This window comes from Gadus macrocephalus, chromosome 23 (assembly GCF_031168955.1).
Source record: "Gadus macrocephalus chromosome 23, ASM3116895v1".
NCBI classification, from domain to species: Eukaryota; Metazoa; Chordata; class Actinopteri; order Gadiformes; family Gadidae; genus Gadus; species Gadus macrocephalus.
The window spans coordinates 10,684,685-10,698,319 of record NC_082404.1 but is presented as its reverse complement, the minus strand read 5'-3'; the positions used below and the strand labels follow the sequence as shown (position 1 = coordinate 10,698,319).

The window sequence follows — 13,635 nt, the reverse complement described above, 5'->3', positions numbered from 1 at the left end:
GCCACACAGCCGGCCGTGTGGTTTGTGTGTGTGTCCTGGTGTGCACATGGTTTTGTGTATGTGTGTGTGTGTATGGTGTGTGTGTCTGCTTTCAACATAACAAAATAATGACTGGGCTTCCTGTGGCTGAGAAAGGGAAAGACGAGAAGAAAAAAAAGAGGAGGCGAGGGAAAGACTGAGAAACACAGAAATCTGTCAAATGAAAGAGTGTGTGTGTGTGTGTGGTGTGTGTGTGTGTGTGTGTGTGTGTGTGTGTGTGTGTGTGTGTGTGTGTGTGTGTGTGTGTGTGTGTGTGTGTGTGTGTGTGTGTGTGTGTGTGAGAGTGTGTGAGAGTGTGTTGCGGTGTGTTTTTTTTTTGGTGTTGGTAAGTTGGTGTGTCCCCCTGTCCTGGATGACATACGAGGCAGATCAGGCCCCGCCAGATTGGGGGCGGAGGAGGTCAATCTCGGGGGTCAAGCCCACGTCAGGGCTGCAGCACAAAGAGATGACGATTATCCTCCACACGAGCGGCCCTCACACAACACACACACACACACACACACACACACACACACACACACACACACACACACACACACACACACACACACAGGTATGCTTTTCACCTATGTGGAAGTGACCGCGCTGCCTTTTTGTGAGTGTGTGTGTGTGTATATGTGTGTGTGTGTGTGTGTGTGTGTGTGTGTGTGTGTGTGTGTGTGTGTGTGTGTGTGTGTGTGTGTGTGTGTGTGTGTGTGTGTGTGTGTGGTGTGTGCGCCTCTGTGTTTGGCAACTATATAAACAAACATTTTCACGGGACAAAAGCTCCCTTTGGGAGTCAACGGCTTACAGCGGGACGGGCCCTCTGCCTCCCCTTGAAATCCAATATGTAAATCCACTTAGTGCTGCTGGTACTGGTAGCTCCAGCTCCCGCACAGGATCTTAGTCTCCATGCGAGCTGTGCTTCTTCCACACTCCCTGAACTTGGAGACGTATATTGGCTGAGCCGTGCGGAGCACCAGGGAGAGGTATTGAAGACACACAGAGAGAGAGAGAGAGAGAGAGGAGTGTGGGAGAGAGAGAGAGGGGAGAGAGAGAGAGAGAGAGAGAGAGAGAGAGAGAGAGGAGTGTGGGAGAGAGAAGAGGGAGAGAGAGAGAGAGAGAGAGAGAGAGAGGAGTGTGGGAGAGAGAGAGAGGGAGAGAGAGAGAGAGAGAGAGAGAGAGAGGAGTGTGGGAGAGAGGAGAGAGGAGTGTGGGAGAGAGAGAGAGGAGTGTGGGAGAGAGAGAGAGGAGTGTGGGAGAGAGAGAGAGAGAGAGAGAGAGAGACAGACAGACAGACAGACAGACAGACAGACAGACAGACAGACAGACAGACAGACAGACAGACAGACAGACAGAGAAGGAGGCTGGAGATGGGGAGAGAAAGAGAGATCGGAAAACCGAAAGAGAGATGAAAGAAAGAGAGTGAGAGAGAGAGGGGGGGGTGAACTAATTTCGGGATGTATTTGAGGACATTTTCTGAGGCAATAGCATGAAACACACGGGGTGAGATAGGGATTCGACAAGGCTCTCTTTCGTGAGAGTTCAGCATCCGCCAGAGTTGACACGGGTTCTGATATGAGAGGTCAATCCGACAGCAACGAGCTAAGCGGGCTTTGATTGCAATCATTTGATCAGTGTGAAGACAACAGCACATGGTGTAACGGCGGGGGCAGCTTTGATGTGGCGCATGGGACGACTATCCCTCTGATCGAGGATGAAATAGAGACATTGTGGGCTGAAGAAGAAGCCAAAAGATGGCTGCGTCATCTTCGAGCCGATAAAATTTGTTGATCGTTTAAGAATTTGCACTTTGGTAAAAGTGTGGGGGTGGGGCACATTTAACGCTTGATTAGGCGTGTGCGTGTTGTGTGTTGTGCGTTCGCAGAGTCTCATAACACGGCTGGCTCAGAAGGCCCGGGCGTACCTTCGATCTCACAGCCCAGGATCTCGAGGCGGAGGCCCATGCCAGCGGGGGCGGCCCTCTCCGGGTACACCGGATGTAGCGCGTCAGCAGGGCTCCAGGGTCCGCAGCTCTGGGGTGTCGTAGTTCATGTTCCCCTCGAAGATCTGGGGGAGCGGGAGGGAGGAGGGAGGGTGAGTTAATGTGTCCCAGAGAGAGAGAGAGAGATACACAGAGAGAGAGACACAGAGACAGAGACAGAGAGAGACAGAGACAGAGACAGAGACAGAGACAGAGCAGAGAGAGAGAGAGAGAGAGACAGAGGCAGAGAGAGAGAGAGAGAGAGAGAGAGAGGGTTGGGTTAGGGTTAGGGTTAGGGTTAGAGAGAGAGAGAGAGAGAGAGAGAGAGAGAGAGAGAGAGAGAGAGAGAGAGAGAGGGAGAGGGAGAGACAGAAAGAGAGAGAGGCAGAGAGAGAGAGACACAGAGACAGAGAAAGAGACAAAGAGACAGCGAGAGTGGAGCTACTCGTTTGAGAGAGAGAGTGAGAGAGATAGAGCGAGAGAGAGATAGAGAGAGAGGGATTAAGGCTACAGCATAAAGCACGTATTGCTGAGGATGTCATTTTGGTGGAAAGAATGAGGCTCAGCAGTGGAGCACCGGAGCCCGGAGGCGACCAGAGACCAGGAGCAGCCGTCTACCATGGTGAGGCAGGAGGGATGGGCAGCCATTTGGGAGGCAATATAACCTGGTCTGTAGACGTCTAAAGCACCGTGTGTGTGTGTGTGTGTGTGTGTGTGTGTGTGTCTGTGTGTGTGTGTGTGTGTGTGTGTGTGTGTGTGTGTGTGCGCGTGTGCGATGCTGGGTATAATGGGGGCTGAGGTTGTTTATGGGTCAGGAGGGTGGGTGGTATGTTGGGGCATGGGGGGCATTATAGTACCTAGAAGTAAAGAAGACAGTGTGACATTTGCCTCAAGTTAGGCTCCTTCAAATTAGCCCTTTATTGAAAGGCAGGGATAAGAGAGGAAGGGAAAGGAAAAGGCAGAGGAGAGAGAGAGAGAGAGAGAGAGAGAGAGAGAGAGAGAGAGAGAGAGAGAGAGAGAGAGAGGGAGAGACAGAAAGAGAGACAGCGAGAGAAGGGGGAAAAGAGAGCAAGCAAGAGATGGAGGATTGATAGTGGGGTGGATTAATGGGTGTTATCCCAGGAGCGAGCCTGTTGTGGCTTCGATGCAAGTGGTGATTGGAAGGAGAGGGTGGTGGGGGTGAGGGAGGAGGCGCAAGGGGGAGGCATAGTCCTCGAACAAGAACAAAAAAGAATAGAAACAAAAAAGGAAAAAAAGGGCTAAGTAGGACGGAGTGAAAGGATATAGATCCTGGGAGCGGCGTCATAAATCAGCCATCAGCCTGGCTGGATCAGATTTATACCCTGCCAGGGACACTTGTCCTGGGGACTGCCTGTGGATGCATGTCATGGAGGTGTGGTTGTGCCCGGTCCGATGGAACCGTCCTTCTCTCCTTGTGTTTCTTTGGCCCACTGTTGCATGGCAAGTGTGTGTGTGCGTGTGCGTGTGCGTGTGCGTGTGTGTGTGTGTGTGTGCGTAGTGGGAGTGTCTATCTGGTGAGCAGTGGTGTGTGACCGTATGTGGGCGAACACGGCTGACAGACCCAAAGGCGAAACGAAGGAGGGCGACGGACACGTCCGAGGTCGTTTCTCAGAGTCGCATATTCTCTCTCCTCCCTCCCTCCCTACTGCCGACTCTCCTCTCCTCGCTTCTCCTCACCTATCTTCTCCTGCTCACCTTTGATCTCCTCCCCCCTGCGATCCTCTCCTTGCCTATTCTGTCATCATCTCTCCTCTTCACTCTACCCTTCTCGTCTCTCCTCTCCTCTCCTCTCCTCTCCCCTCCTCTCCCCTCCTCTCATCTGCTACTCCCCTTGAAGACATTGCAGCATACGCTAAAAGCACTGAGCGGTACAAGCTTGGCTGAATACAAAGTAGATATAAAGAGAGGGAGGGAAAGAGAGGGAGGAGAGAGGTGAGAGAGAGAGGGTGAGAGAGAGAGGGAGAGAGAGGGCAGAGAGAACGAGAGAGAAATAGAACCGAGAAAGAGGATGAGAGAGAAAGAGAGAGTATGAGAGAGAGAGAGAGAGAGACGGAGAGAGAGGGTGAGCGAGAGAGAGGGAGCGAGTAAGAGCGAGAGGCAGACAGAGTCGGCGACAGAATCTCAAGATGCTTATCCTAATGTGATTTAAAGTACTGCTGAAATTGACTCGGAACGACTGCTGAATGGCTTTGCCTGCGCTCTGCGCTCCGACTCTGAGGGAAAGTTGACTTAATGCGGCGGATTCCCGAAAAACCTGTCTCGCTCCGCGCGCCTGATGTATCCCCCAGGAGCGCGTATTAAGATCGCTTCCCGGGACGCCGCTGGCAACAATAGCTTTCGCCCGTCCCCGCTGTTTCGCTTTATTCAAATCGCTAAAACCTCCAATCTCACACCCACCTCTTTTGCTTCATGAAAACCTTTTGCCTCCCAGCGATATGAAACACAACACAAGCAAACAACACCACCACAACAGCTCTGGGAGCGCACCACCGATACTTTTGGCATTTACATAAAATATGCATATGCCATCAAATGGGCATCTATAATTCCCACTGAAATGTTTTTTTACCTTTGGCTTTCATATTGAGTAAACAGAGCCATCATCCATTCTTTCATGTTTTTTTATTGCATTTGATATTTTTTCCTTTTTCTTTTTATTCCTGTCTTTGGGGCCCTCTTTGTTTCGTGAATCACGATGTAATTCGTCTTTGAGATCCTTTCGTGAGAAGTGCTCTACTGTTGTCATTACTATCCTACTGATTCTATAGATTCTATTGATTTCCTCACCTTGGGCCTGCTGCCGCTGTCGTCCATCAGCATGCTGAAGTGGGAGCCGTTGTTGCTGTGGGCTAGGCGGAACTTCTTCATGAACACCTTGTTGTCGCGGTGCTTCCCCCCCTGGATGACCAGGCCTCGCAGCAGCTTCTCCTGGCCCAGGTCCACCTGCAGCCACTCGTTGGCGAAGGGCTGGGGCTGGGGCAGCAGCGTCCAGCCCGACCGGCTGGTCAGCAGCCGCGAGTTCTCCGGAGACCAGCTGCGGTCTGTATGCGACGAGGCCGTGATCTGGGCGTCGTTGATCAGGCCGGACACCATGCCAAGCATGCCCGAACACGGGTACTCTGAGAGATGGAAGGGAGCGAGTGAGTGAAAGAGAGAGAGAGAGAGAGGGGTGGGGGGAAGCAAGAGAGAGAGACCGAGCGAGCGAGGGGGAGAGAGAGAGAGAGAGAGAGAGAGAGAGAGAGAGAGAGAGAGAGAGAGAGAGAGAGAGAGAGAGAGAGAGAGAGAGAGAGAGAGAGAGTTAGCTTTACGTATGGCCTATTGTCTAAAACCCCTCAAAGCCCTTAACCATGGATACCCCTCAGGGAACCAGCAACCCTGACATATGCCAGACCACCTGCTGTTTTCGCTGAGCTTTTGCTGAAAAATACAACATATCACACGGACTTCCATCGACACGGTAAGGCCTGAAATCTGAGGCTGTGGGAAGAGCCCAGTGGCCGTGCTTTGTGTTCCCGTTCCAGTGGGAGCAAACAGGAGGAAGAGGCGAGGCATTGAAAGTCAAAGAGAGCTGGGCTCCCCTCAACCCTCTCCTGTGATGTTCCTGTGATACCTTTCCCCCCGCCCCCCGTAGGAAGCCTTGCCTACTAATTCCAGCGCCTGAAGCGCTTGTCTCTAGGCAGCCAATTAAAAGCCTCCTCCTGCTTGGCATGCCTGCATTTAGAGGGATTTTTTGTGCAATGTCCGTTATGCCAGACCTTGTTGAGCTTGCAAACACACACACACACACGCACACACACACACGCACACACATACACACACACACACACACACACGCGCACACACACATACACACACATACACGTCCCCCTCCCCACACACACACACACACACACACACACACACACACACACACACACACACACACACACATATAAGCTTTTAGAATATGTTGTGAATGCAGCGACAAAAGGGAATGACATGTCCAACCTGGGACACACAAACGCACACATGCACTACACACAACTACACACTACTTGTTTAGCTGTAGCCACGGTTGCACCCAGGATTAATACAACCCCATATCTCTACAGCTTATTCTGTTTTCCCAGTGTGTAATAACAAAACACATCATATTTCTGTGTGGACACACAATACATGTTTATTTACCAGCAGGCAGATAACCTCTACCTGTGATTACACATCATCAGCTCAAACCACAGTCTGGCAGAATCACCGCCTGGGGCCAGAGCGCAGACTGGATGACATCATGTCTCCTCGCGTCCTGCTTCTTAATCCCACTTACGTCCCCCAGAGCACCAGTGTATAGCCGCCCGTCTCTCCCAAGGTGGGGTGCACGAGACGGCGCATTGTATGATGCCTCTGAGTCTTGACGGACGCGCAAAGTGTGCGCTTCTACAGCTGCAGAACGCTATGGCTCGCAGCGACATCTGGGGAAGGAGGGGAGCGAGCCAGCGAGGGAGTAGTGAGCAAGAGAACGAATGAGACAGACAGACAGACAGACAGACAGACAGACAGACAGACAGACAGACAGACAGACAGACAGACAGACAGACAGACAGACAGACAGACAGAGAGAGAGAGAGAGAGAGAGAGAGAGAGAGAGAGAGAGAGAGAGAGAGAGAGAGAGAGAGAGAGAGAGAAAGAGAAAGAGAGAGACAGAGAGAGATAGACAGAGAGAGGGAGAAAGAGAAAGAGAGAGAGAGAGAGAGAGAGAGAGAGAGAGAGAGAGAGAGAGAGAGACCCTTGGAGAACAAGGCCTCTTTCACATGTGATCCCCTCGTTTCTCCTTATCTTGACAAAAAAGCGAACCAGCTCATGGGCTGAGCCCCTCCAGCCCCCACGGACCCACGCTGGCAGAGAGAGAAGGGTGCCCCTCGACTTGGCGCTACCAGAGAGGGTTGTCTCCCAGAAGTCTCTCTCTCTCTCTCCGTCTGTGGCCAAAATCCTGAGAGAGAGTGTGTGTTTGATGATCAGGGGGGGGTTTAGCTCGCCCCTGGCAGGAACAGCAGCGAGATGCACTGCTGAACTGCTTTGAAGTACGCCGATTTGAACTAGTGTGTGTGTGTGTGTGTGTGTGTGCGCGTGTGTCTGTGTGTGTGTGCGGGTGTGCGAGTGAGATCCGGGTTCAGACTGGTTGGGAGCTGTGCCGTTGTTGAAACGCTTTCCCCTCTCCTCCCCCTCCCCTGCTAACCTCCAGGTCGTGTAGCTGTTAATGGACTTGGTCTGTGATCGGAGAGAGGGAGAGGGGTTAGGGACGGGACGCTAAGACACACCCAGCGGCGGGATAACCAGCTGTGTGTGTATTTTCGTTGACATTTTCATCGTGGGTCTCTGCGATCGGGAGACACATCTAAAGGGTTGAGGGAGGGCGTGGACGTTAAGCGGTGGCACAATCATTTGCGATGCACACGCACAATCACACGCTGGGGAATATTTACAGAGAGGATGGGAGCCGGAGTTATTCATTAGCTTGTTATTCAGTGCGTGGCCGGGGTGACACGCGTGCCTCTGACAGCGCTGACTAATGAAATGCATCTTGCAGCCTTCCGAGGTCAGGCTCCTCCCTCCCCTTTGAAGGCTCAGAGAACACGCCAAGCCCTTTGGTTTTAAGACGACAAATCATTTCACTTATCAGTGCCTTCCTTCAACATCAGCATCCTCATCTGCTCCGGGTCAAAGTTTTTCGCTTAAAGCCGAAGAAAGGGGCGCTAGGAGTGGTGAGTTGTTGGTCACAACCTCATGAAACACAACCCTAAAGTGCTTCAAGAGGAGGAGGAGGAGGAGAAATGGAGAGAAGATGAGCAAAATAGAGGTTACAGAACCATCTCTCTCTCTCTCTCTCTCTCTCTGGTGGTGGACGTTGGGTGGGGTCTCACGTTGGGCGGGAGACACCAGGGGCGATGACGCCATAGCGGGGAGTGGGCGGGGGGCCTGTGGTTATAGGGCTCCTTGTGATTTGTGTTGTGTTTGAGTTCATCGGGGCGGCTTGAACCCCTCCCCCCCTCCGGCCCCTTCCTCCCCTCCTCATCAGTGAGCTGCTTTATTCAGCTACATGAATGTACACATGTATGACTAGGCGCACGCACGCACGCACACGCACACACACACACACACACACGCACACATACACAAACAAGTACCACGGCAAAACAGCACTAATAAACACACAGTACACATGCATGGTAAGCCAAAAAGAAAGGAACCATATGTGACATGCATAGATGAAAGTGAGCTTTGCACACACAGACAGGCAAAGCTTGTCAAACACACACACACACACACACACATCTACTCATTAAAATAATGTGTTTTGACAGAAGAGGCAGCAGACACTATGAACTGTGCTGTAATCAGAGCTGTGTGAGGGGGGGGGGGGGCACATGGGGGGCTTGGTGGGTTGGGCTTAAGGGACAAGGAGTGGGAAGATCATGGAGATAAAAAGAGAGTAGAGAGCAAAGAGCAGTGCACTCTTTTTGGAGAAAAAACAATAACACACACAGACACACGCAAGCAGGCACACACACACACACAAACACACACACACACACACACACACACACACAGGCACACACATGCAGGCAGGCACACATCACACACACACATACGGACACATCAACACACCTTACACAGAAGCGCGCAGACACACACAGACAGACACACACAGAAGCATGCACACACACACACACACACACACACACACACACACACACACACACACACACACACACACACACACACACACACACACACACACACACACACATGCACGGAAGGTGCTAGCAAACCCTGTCTGCATGTGGTGGCCACCAGCTGTCAGGGCCCATTTATATTGAATGATGTACATTAAAACATCAGGTAACATAAATACGTAATGTCCCTTCATGTGCCACTCCTCCATAATGCAGGAGTTTTCCTCCTGTGTTTATATGGAGCAGCCTGTGTCATTGGGGCATGATGGGAAAATAAAACATAATAACAGAGTGACACTAAACCACAGTGAAACAAAAGAGCGTTTTCTTATAAAAATCTCGGCCGAGACGATTTTGGGAAATGAAAGTGTTTCCTGGAATAAAGACAACATTTTCCATGTGTTCTGTTGCCTCTTGTCGCGAAAAATCTATTTAGACTCAGGAGTGCCGCATGGATTTGTTCTCCAGTGGAAGGTGAAAGTAGTGATTGTTCAGTCCAGAGATTGACGTCACACATCCTTAACATTGTCTTTTTAGGAATACACAAAAGCCTTTTCAGTTTTTTTATGGAAATCAGATCCAATGAAAATAAGCATGAAAAACGGATGTCTTTGAAGGTACACAACATTAAAACAAATGTTGTTTGAGCCAACACATCAAGCTGAAAAGATGGCCCTGGACCAGCACTCACCTGATATCTTACAGCCGTACACCTCGAAGCGCAGTGCGATTCCCGTCTCCCAGGCAACAGGGCGTATACGCAGGTAGCGAGTCAGCGTGGGCTTTGGCAGCATCGCCCTGGCAACCTCCTTCGGGTTGGTGTTGCCTTGGAAAACCTGACGTCGTCGACAGAAACAAAAAATGCAAATTATTTAGTTTTTCAGTCGAGACGAGTAAGCGTGGGCCTTTGTGATCAGGTTTGTGACTTACTCGGCTTTCAAAGCAAGCAGAAAAACGCTGCCGGGTGCGAATACATGATACGTGCTACATTCGTTAGGGGAGAAACTGTATTTTTTTGCAGTTTCCTGTAAAATATCACAGTCGCATCACACCCCACGTCGCAGTATAAACAGACGGAAGGTGAGGACGGGGGGGGGGGGGAAGGTGAGGACGGGGGACGGGGGACGGGGGGGACGGGGGGGGGCGAGGGGGGTGGGGGGTTAGACAGGGAGGGGGAGTCGTGAAATTTGAGGCGTTTCATGAGGAGAGCAGATTGGCACAAGTGTGTCTTTTTGTTTATTTTATCACGCTCTTTACTGCGCCGTCTTTGTTTGTGAGGTCAAGGAATTCTACCTGGAGGGTTTAACCAGCGCTGCACGAGAGGACAGGCCCCGGCCGGGCTAGGCCAAGCCAGGCCAAGGCAGCCCCCCTAGGGAAGCTTTTCCCTTACAATCCATCAGAGGTTGTTCAGCATAATTGAAAAACACTGGTGACTTTTCAACCTACTGACCCGGCACTTCCATTCTGGGTGGTTAACAGCCCAGATGTCCGAAGCATACGTCCGATACGGATCACAGACAAAGACCTCAAACCCCAGGAAATACCGAGGGGCACTTGGACAGAGCTGGCAACTTTCCAGAACATGTATGACGTCCCAGTTCTGCTGTACAGTAGCGCAACACGTTGTACTCAGCACAAGAAGTAGCAAGATCTGTGACCGAACCACGAGGGTACACAGCTTTACACCTCCGTGAAGGACCTACGTGAGCAGGTAAGGGAACCGATGGGTTAAGCACTACTCTGCATATATATAATCAAAGTGAAGTACACGCTAACATGCAAAGTTCTGCATGGTCCCCGGGCCCTACCTGTCAGCAGAGCCACCGAGGGACCCACAACAGAGTCATCCACTCCTTTTAAATGTCCTCTCCCTCCACTGCACTCGCTAACTCTCAACTGTTAAATTCCTTTTTTTCCCCCTCTCTCTCGCAGTGCAATGCAATGGCAAACTGTACGATCAGCAGTTTGGCAAATGGGTCCCCTCTCCTCTACTAAAATAAAGCACTTTAGAGTAGCGACCAGAACGGCACAGTGCTTCAGGGCTCTGCTTTAAGGGCTGGCGGGCTGTGTGCCTTCAGACTGGGGGCTGGTGACGCAGTCCGTAGGGCTGTTGCAGGGAAAGGCAGAGGCGCACATTGATATACAGAGAAAAACAGCCTGAATAAGGTTGCTGCCTTTTATTATTGCCCATAAAATAAATATGATAGTTTCCGTGCACTTCTTCGAGATATTGACACGCACACGCTGTCGTCCGGACGTGTCAGAGGGGTATTCGTGTCAGAGCGGTAGCGGGACACCCATGGAGACGGACACGAGGGCTGAGTAGGGAAGCCTTTACAAAGTAGCACAATTGGACAAAGCACAGCAGTCACGCTCTGGACGCAAACTTCTCCCCCCCACCTCCTCAACCGACGCCCCCCCCTCCCCCTCCACACCCTCCCAACCCACTCTCGTTGGCTCATCTCCCCCAGCTGGTTAAACAAGAACAAGCTCTTTCGGTTTCTTTCTCACCTACGTCCATCATTCCATCTACTTGTGTTTGCTGAGCCCTTAGTTATACCTTTTCTCTTTTTATGCGTTAAGACGAGTTGAAAGGGGGGGGGGGGCGTCTTACACCAAACAGTGGCCGCATTCCACACGAGAGCCCTATGAAGGCTAGCATTAGCACTGAGGTCGCTGCTGTAAATGTCAACCTGTCACTCTGGGTTTGTGGCTCAACTGTCGTACCAAACAAAGTGCTTAATTGCACGTTTTGGAGGAAGAGGCTGAAGTACATGTAGAGCGGGGTATTCCCCACTTTTATGGGACCTAAAGGGAACATGGGAGGGACCACAACTCAAGTCAGCTGGACGTTTTACCGAGATGGGATGTTCCAAATGCAGTGCATTTGCCAGGGTGGTTTTCTTCAACCAAGTCTTTCTGGTGCTTTTTCCTCTATATTCTATGTTTCCATTTACTTTTTAGATGTAGGGTCACCACTGCTTAATCATCTGGGCAGCTATTTTTAATCTTCGGGGAGTGTGGTAAAATAAATGTTTACATCAGTTACAACAGGGTTTTTTGCAAATTCTATATCTATAAATTGCATTTCCTACAACAGATGCTCTAAATCTTATTTCTAAATCAATGCCTGGAAATGAACGTTGACACTTTGCCGACCAAGATCTGTTGCGATTACAGAGCGCACATCAACAACATCGGCAGAAGCAGAGCGAGCGAGAGAGAGTGAGATAGAAAGACACAAGAGGAGAGCGAAACCTTCTGAGCTCTTACCTTCTGCTTGGAGCCCTCCTTCAGCGTGATCCAGTCCTCTCCGTTGGAGCTGACGTCTACCTTGTAGGACTTGACGTAATACGTCTTCTTGGTCTCCTGGGAGATGGCGCCCTGCGTGCCGATGGCCGACACAAACCTCAGGAACCCCAGGTCCACCTAGAGGGGCCAACCAGAGGATCGAGATGAGTCCCGGAGAACACTTAGGCTAACGCTAGGTTTCCAGGTAGGAGGACACTTTCTTTCTCACGAAAACAACTTTGATGAACTCTAAAAGGACTAAGAGGTGAAATGTAATATGCTTTCACGTCGAAGCATATTAATAATTTGCTCCAAAGGATAAGGTGAAAAGGATCACTATTAATAATGCAATAACAAGCGGAAGAGTTCAAATTAAAACGGCGCCATCTTCGTCACCCCTGGCTATAGCCTCATCATCCAACGTCGGGGATTTAATAAACAGAGTGGAATAAAATGATATTCACATTAATAGAAGAGACACTGGATGACAAGTTAATTTCCTGCGATGGAAGACATGAGCTTATTGGATAAAAGTGAATGTTGAATAGACCAGTGAGTGCACAATCGCATTATCAAAAATCGTCGAAGAGGAAAGACCAATGCAGATTGAATTTCAAATATTGTGCACTTAAAATATTCAAGGGGCTTTATAAAGTAATCATGAACTGTAGTGCATTAGGGTGGTGGAGGTGGTGGGGGGATGGTGGTGGTGGTGGTGATGCTGGGGATGGGTCCGGCTTGGATTATATTTCCGTTTCATTTCGAACATTTCCTACATTGTCGCATGAAGAATCAAATGGTGGACGGTGAAACAGAAATAATATACTATTATATACAACTTTTACACGCTTTGTGTGTATTTTCGGTTAGTTCGTCTTATTTTAGAAATAAACAGTGCTGTTATCCCCTGCCTGTCTGTTTTCAAGGTCTTGTTCCATTGTTCTTCCTCGGTGGCGTTTCCCAGTGACCTGTCTGAGCCCGTCCAAGACCTCGCTCCCTACACGAGTACTACACCAGTATCTTCTGAGGAAACCCAAATATACACTTATTCTCTCTCACACACACACACGCACACACACACAAATCTCGTTTATGCGAGAAAAAACCCTGACAAATGTTTCCTCCTGACCTTTGCCATGCCTACTTAACCTCTCCATATCTTCTTGTCATCTGTAGCAGACTTAGGAGGAGGAGGATGAGATGGGGGTGGGGGGGGGGGGGGTTAACGGCAGTGCTAAGAGCAGGGCAGGGGGATTGTTCCATTAGGATACACCCATTGCCTCAAGCTTCACACTAAAACTACTACTACTACTACTGCGACGACTTATACTGCATTTTTTTCTCTCTCTCTTTTTCTAATGAGAGCTAGCTGTGACTGTGACAGGCCGGGCTGACGCTAACGAGGAGTAATGGTGTTGCGTGCGGATTGGCGGGGCAGGAAGCTGAGGCGATGGTGAGGAAAGCGGGAGGGATGGGAAAGGATGGAGGTTGAGGGGGGAGGGGGGGGGGTCTTTGATGTGGATGGTCCTGGGATGTCTACCAGGGTCTTCAACAGTTTTACCATGACTGTGCCAAGGGGGCAAAGGACATACTGCCGATGTGCTTGCAGCA

General features: G+C 50.5%; 1 protein-coding gene across 1 annotated transcript in view; it reads right to left on the bottom strand.

The window, feature by feature from the left end:
* Positions 1 to 13,635, bottom strand: part of nrp1a (neuropilin 1a) — a 53,277-nt gene that overhangs the window by 4,588 nt on the left and 35,054 nt on the right. The window contains 6 exon segments of the mRNA XM_060045767.1: positions 1,946 to 2,014; positions 2,017 to 2,034; positions 2,037 to 2,088; positions 4,811 to 5,142; positions 9,425 to 9,569; positions 12,007 to 12,162. Of these exon segments, the coding sequence (XP_059901750.1) occupies positions 1,946 to 2,014; positions 2,017 to 2,034; positions 2,037 to 2,088; positions 4,811 to 5,142; positions 9,425 to 9,569; positions 12,007 to 12,162 (772 nt within the window).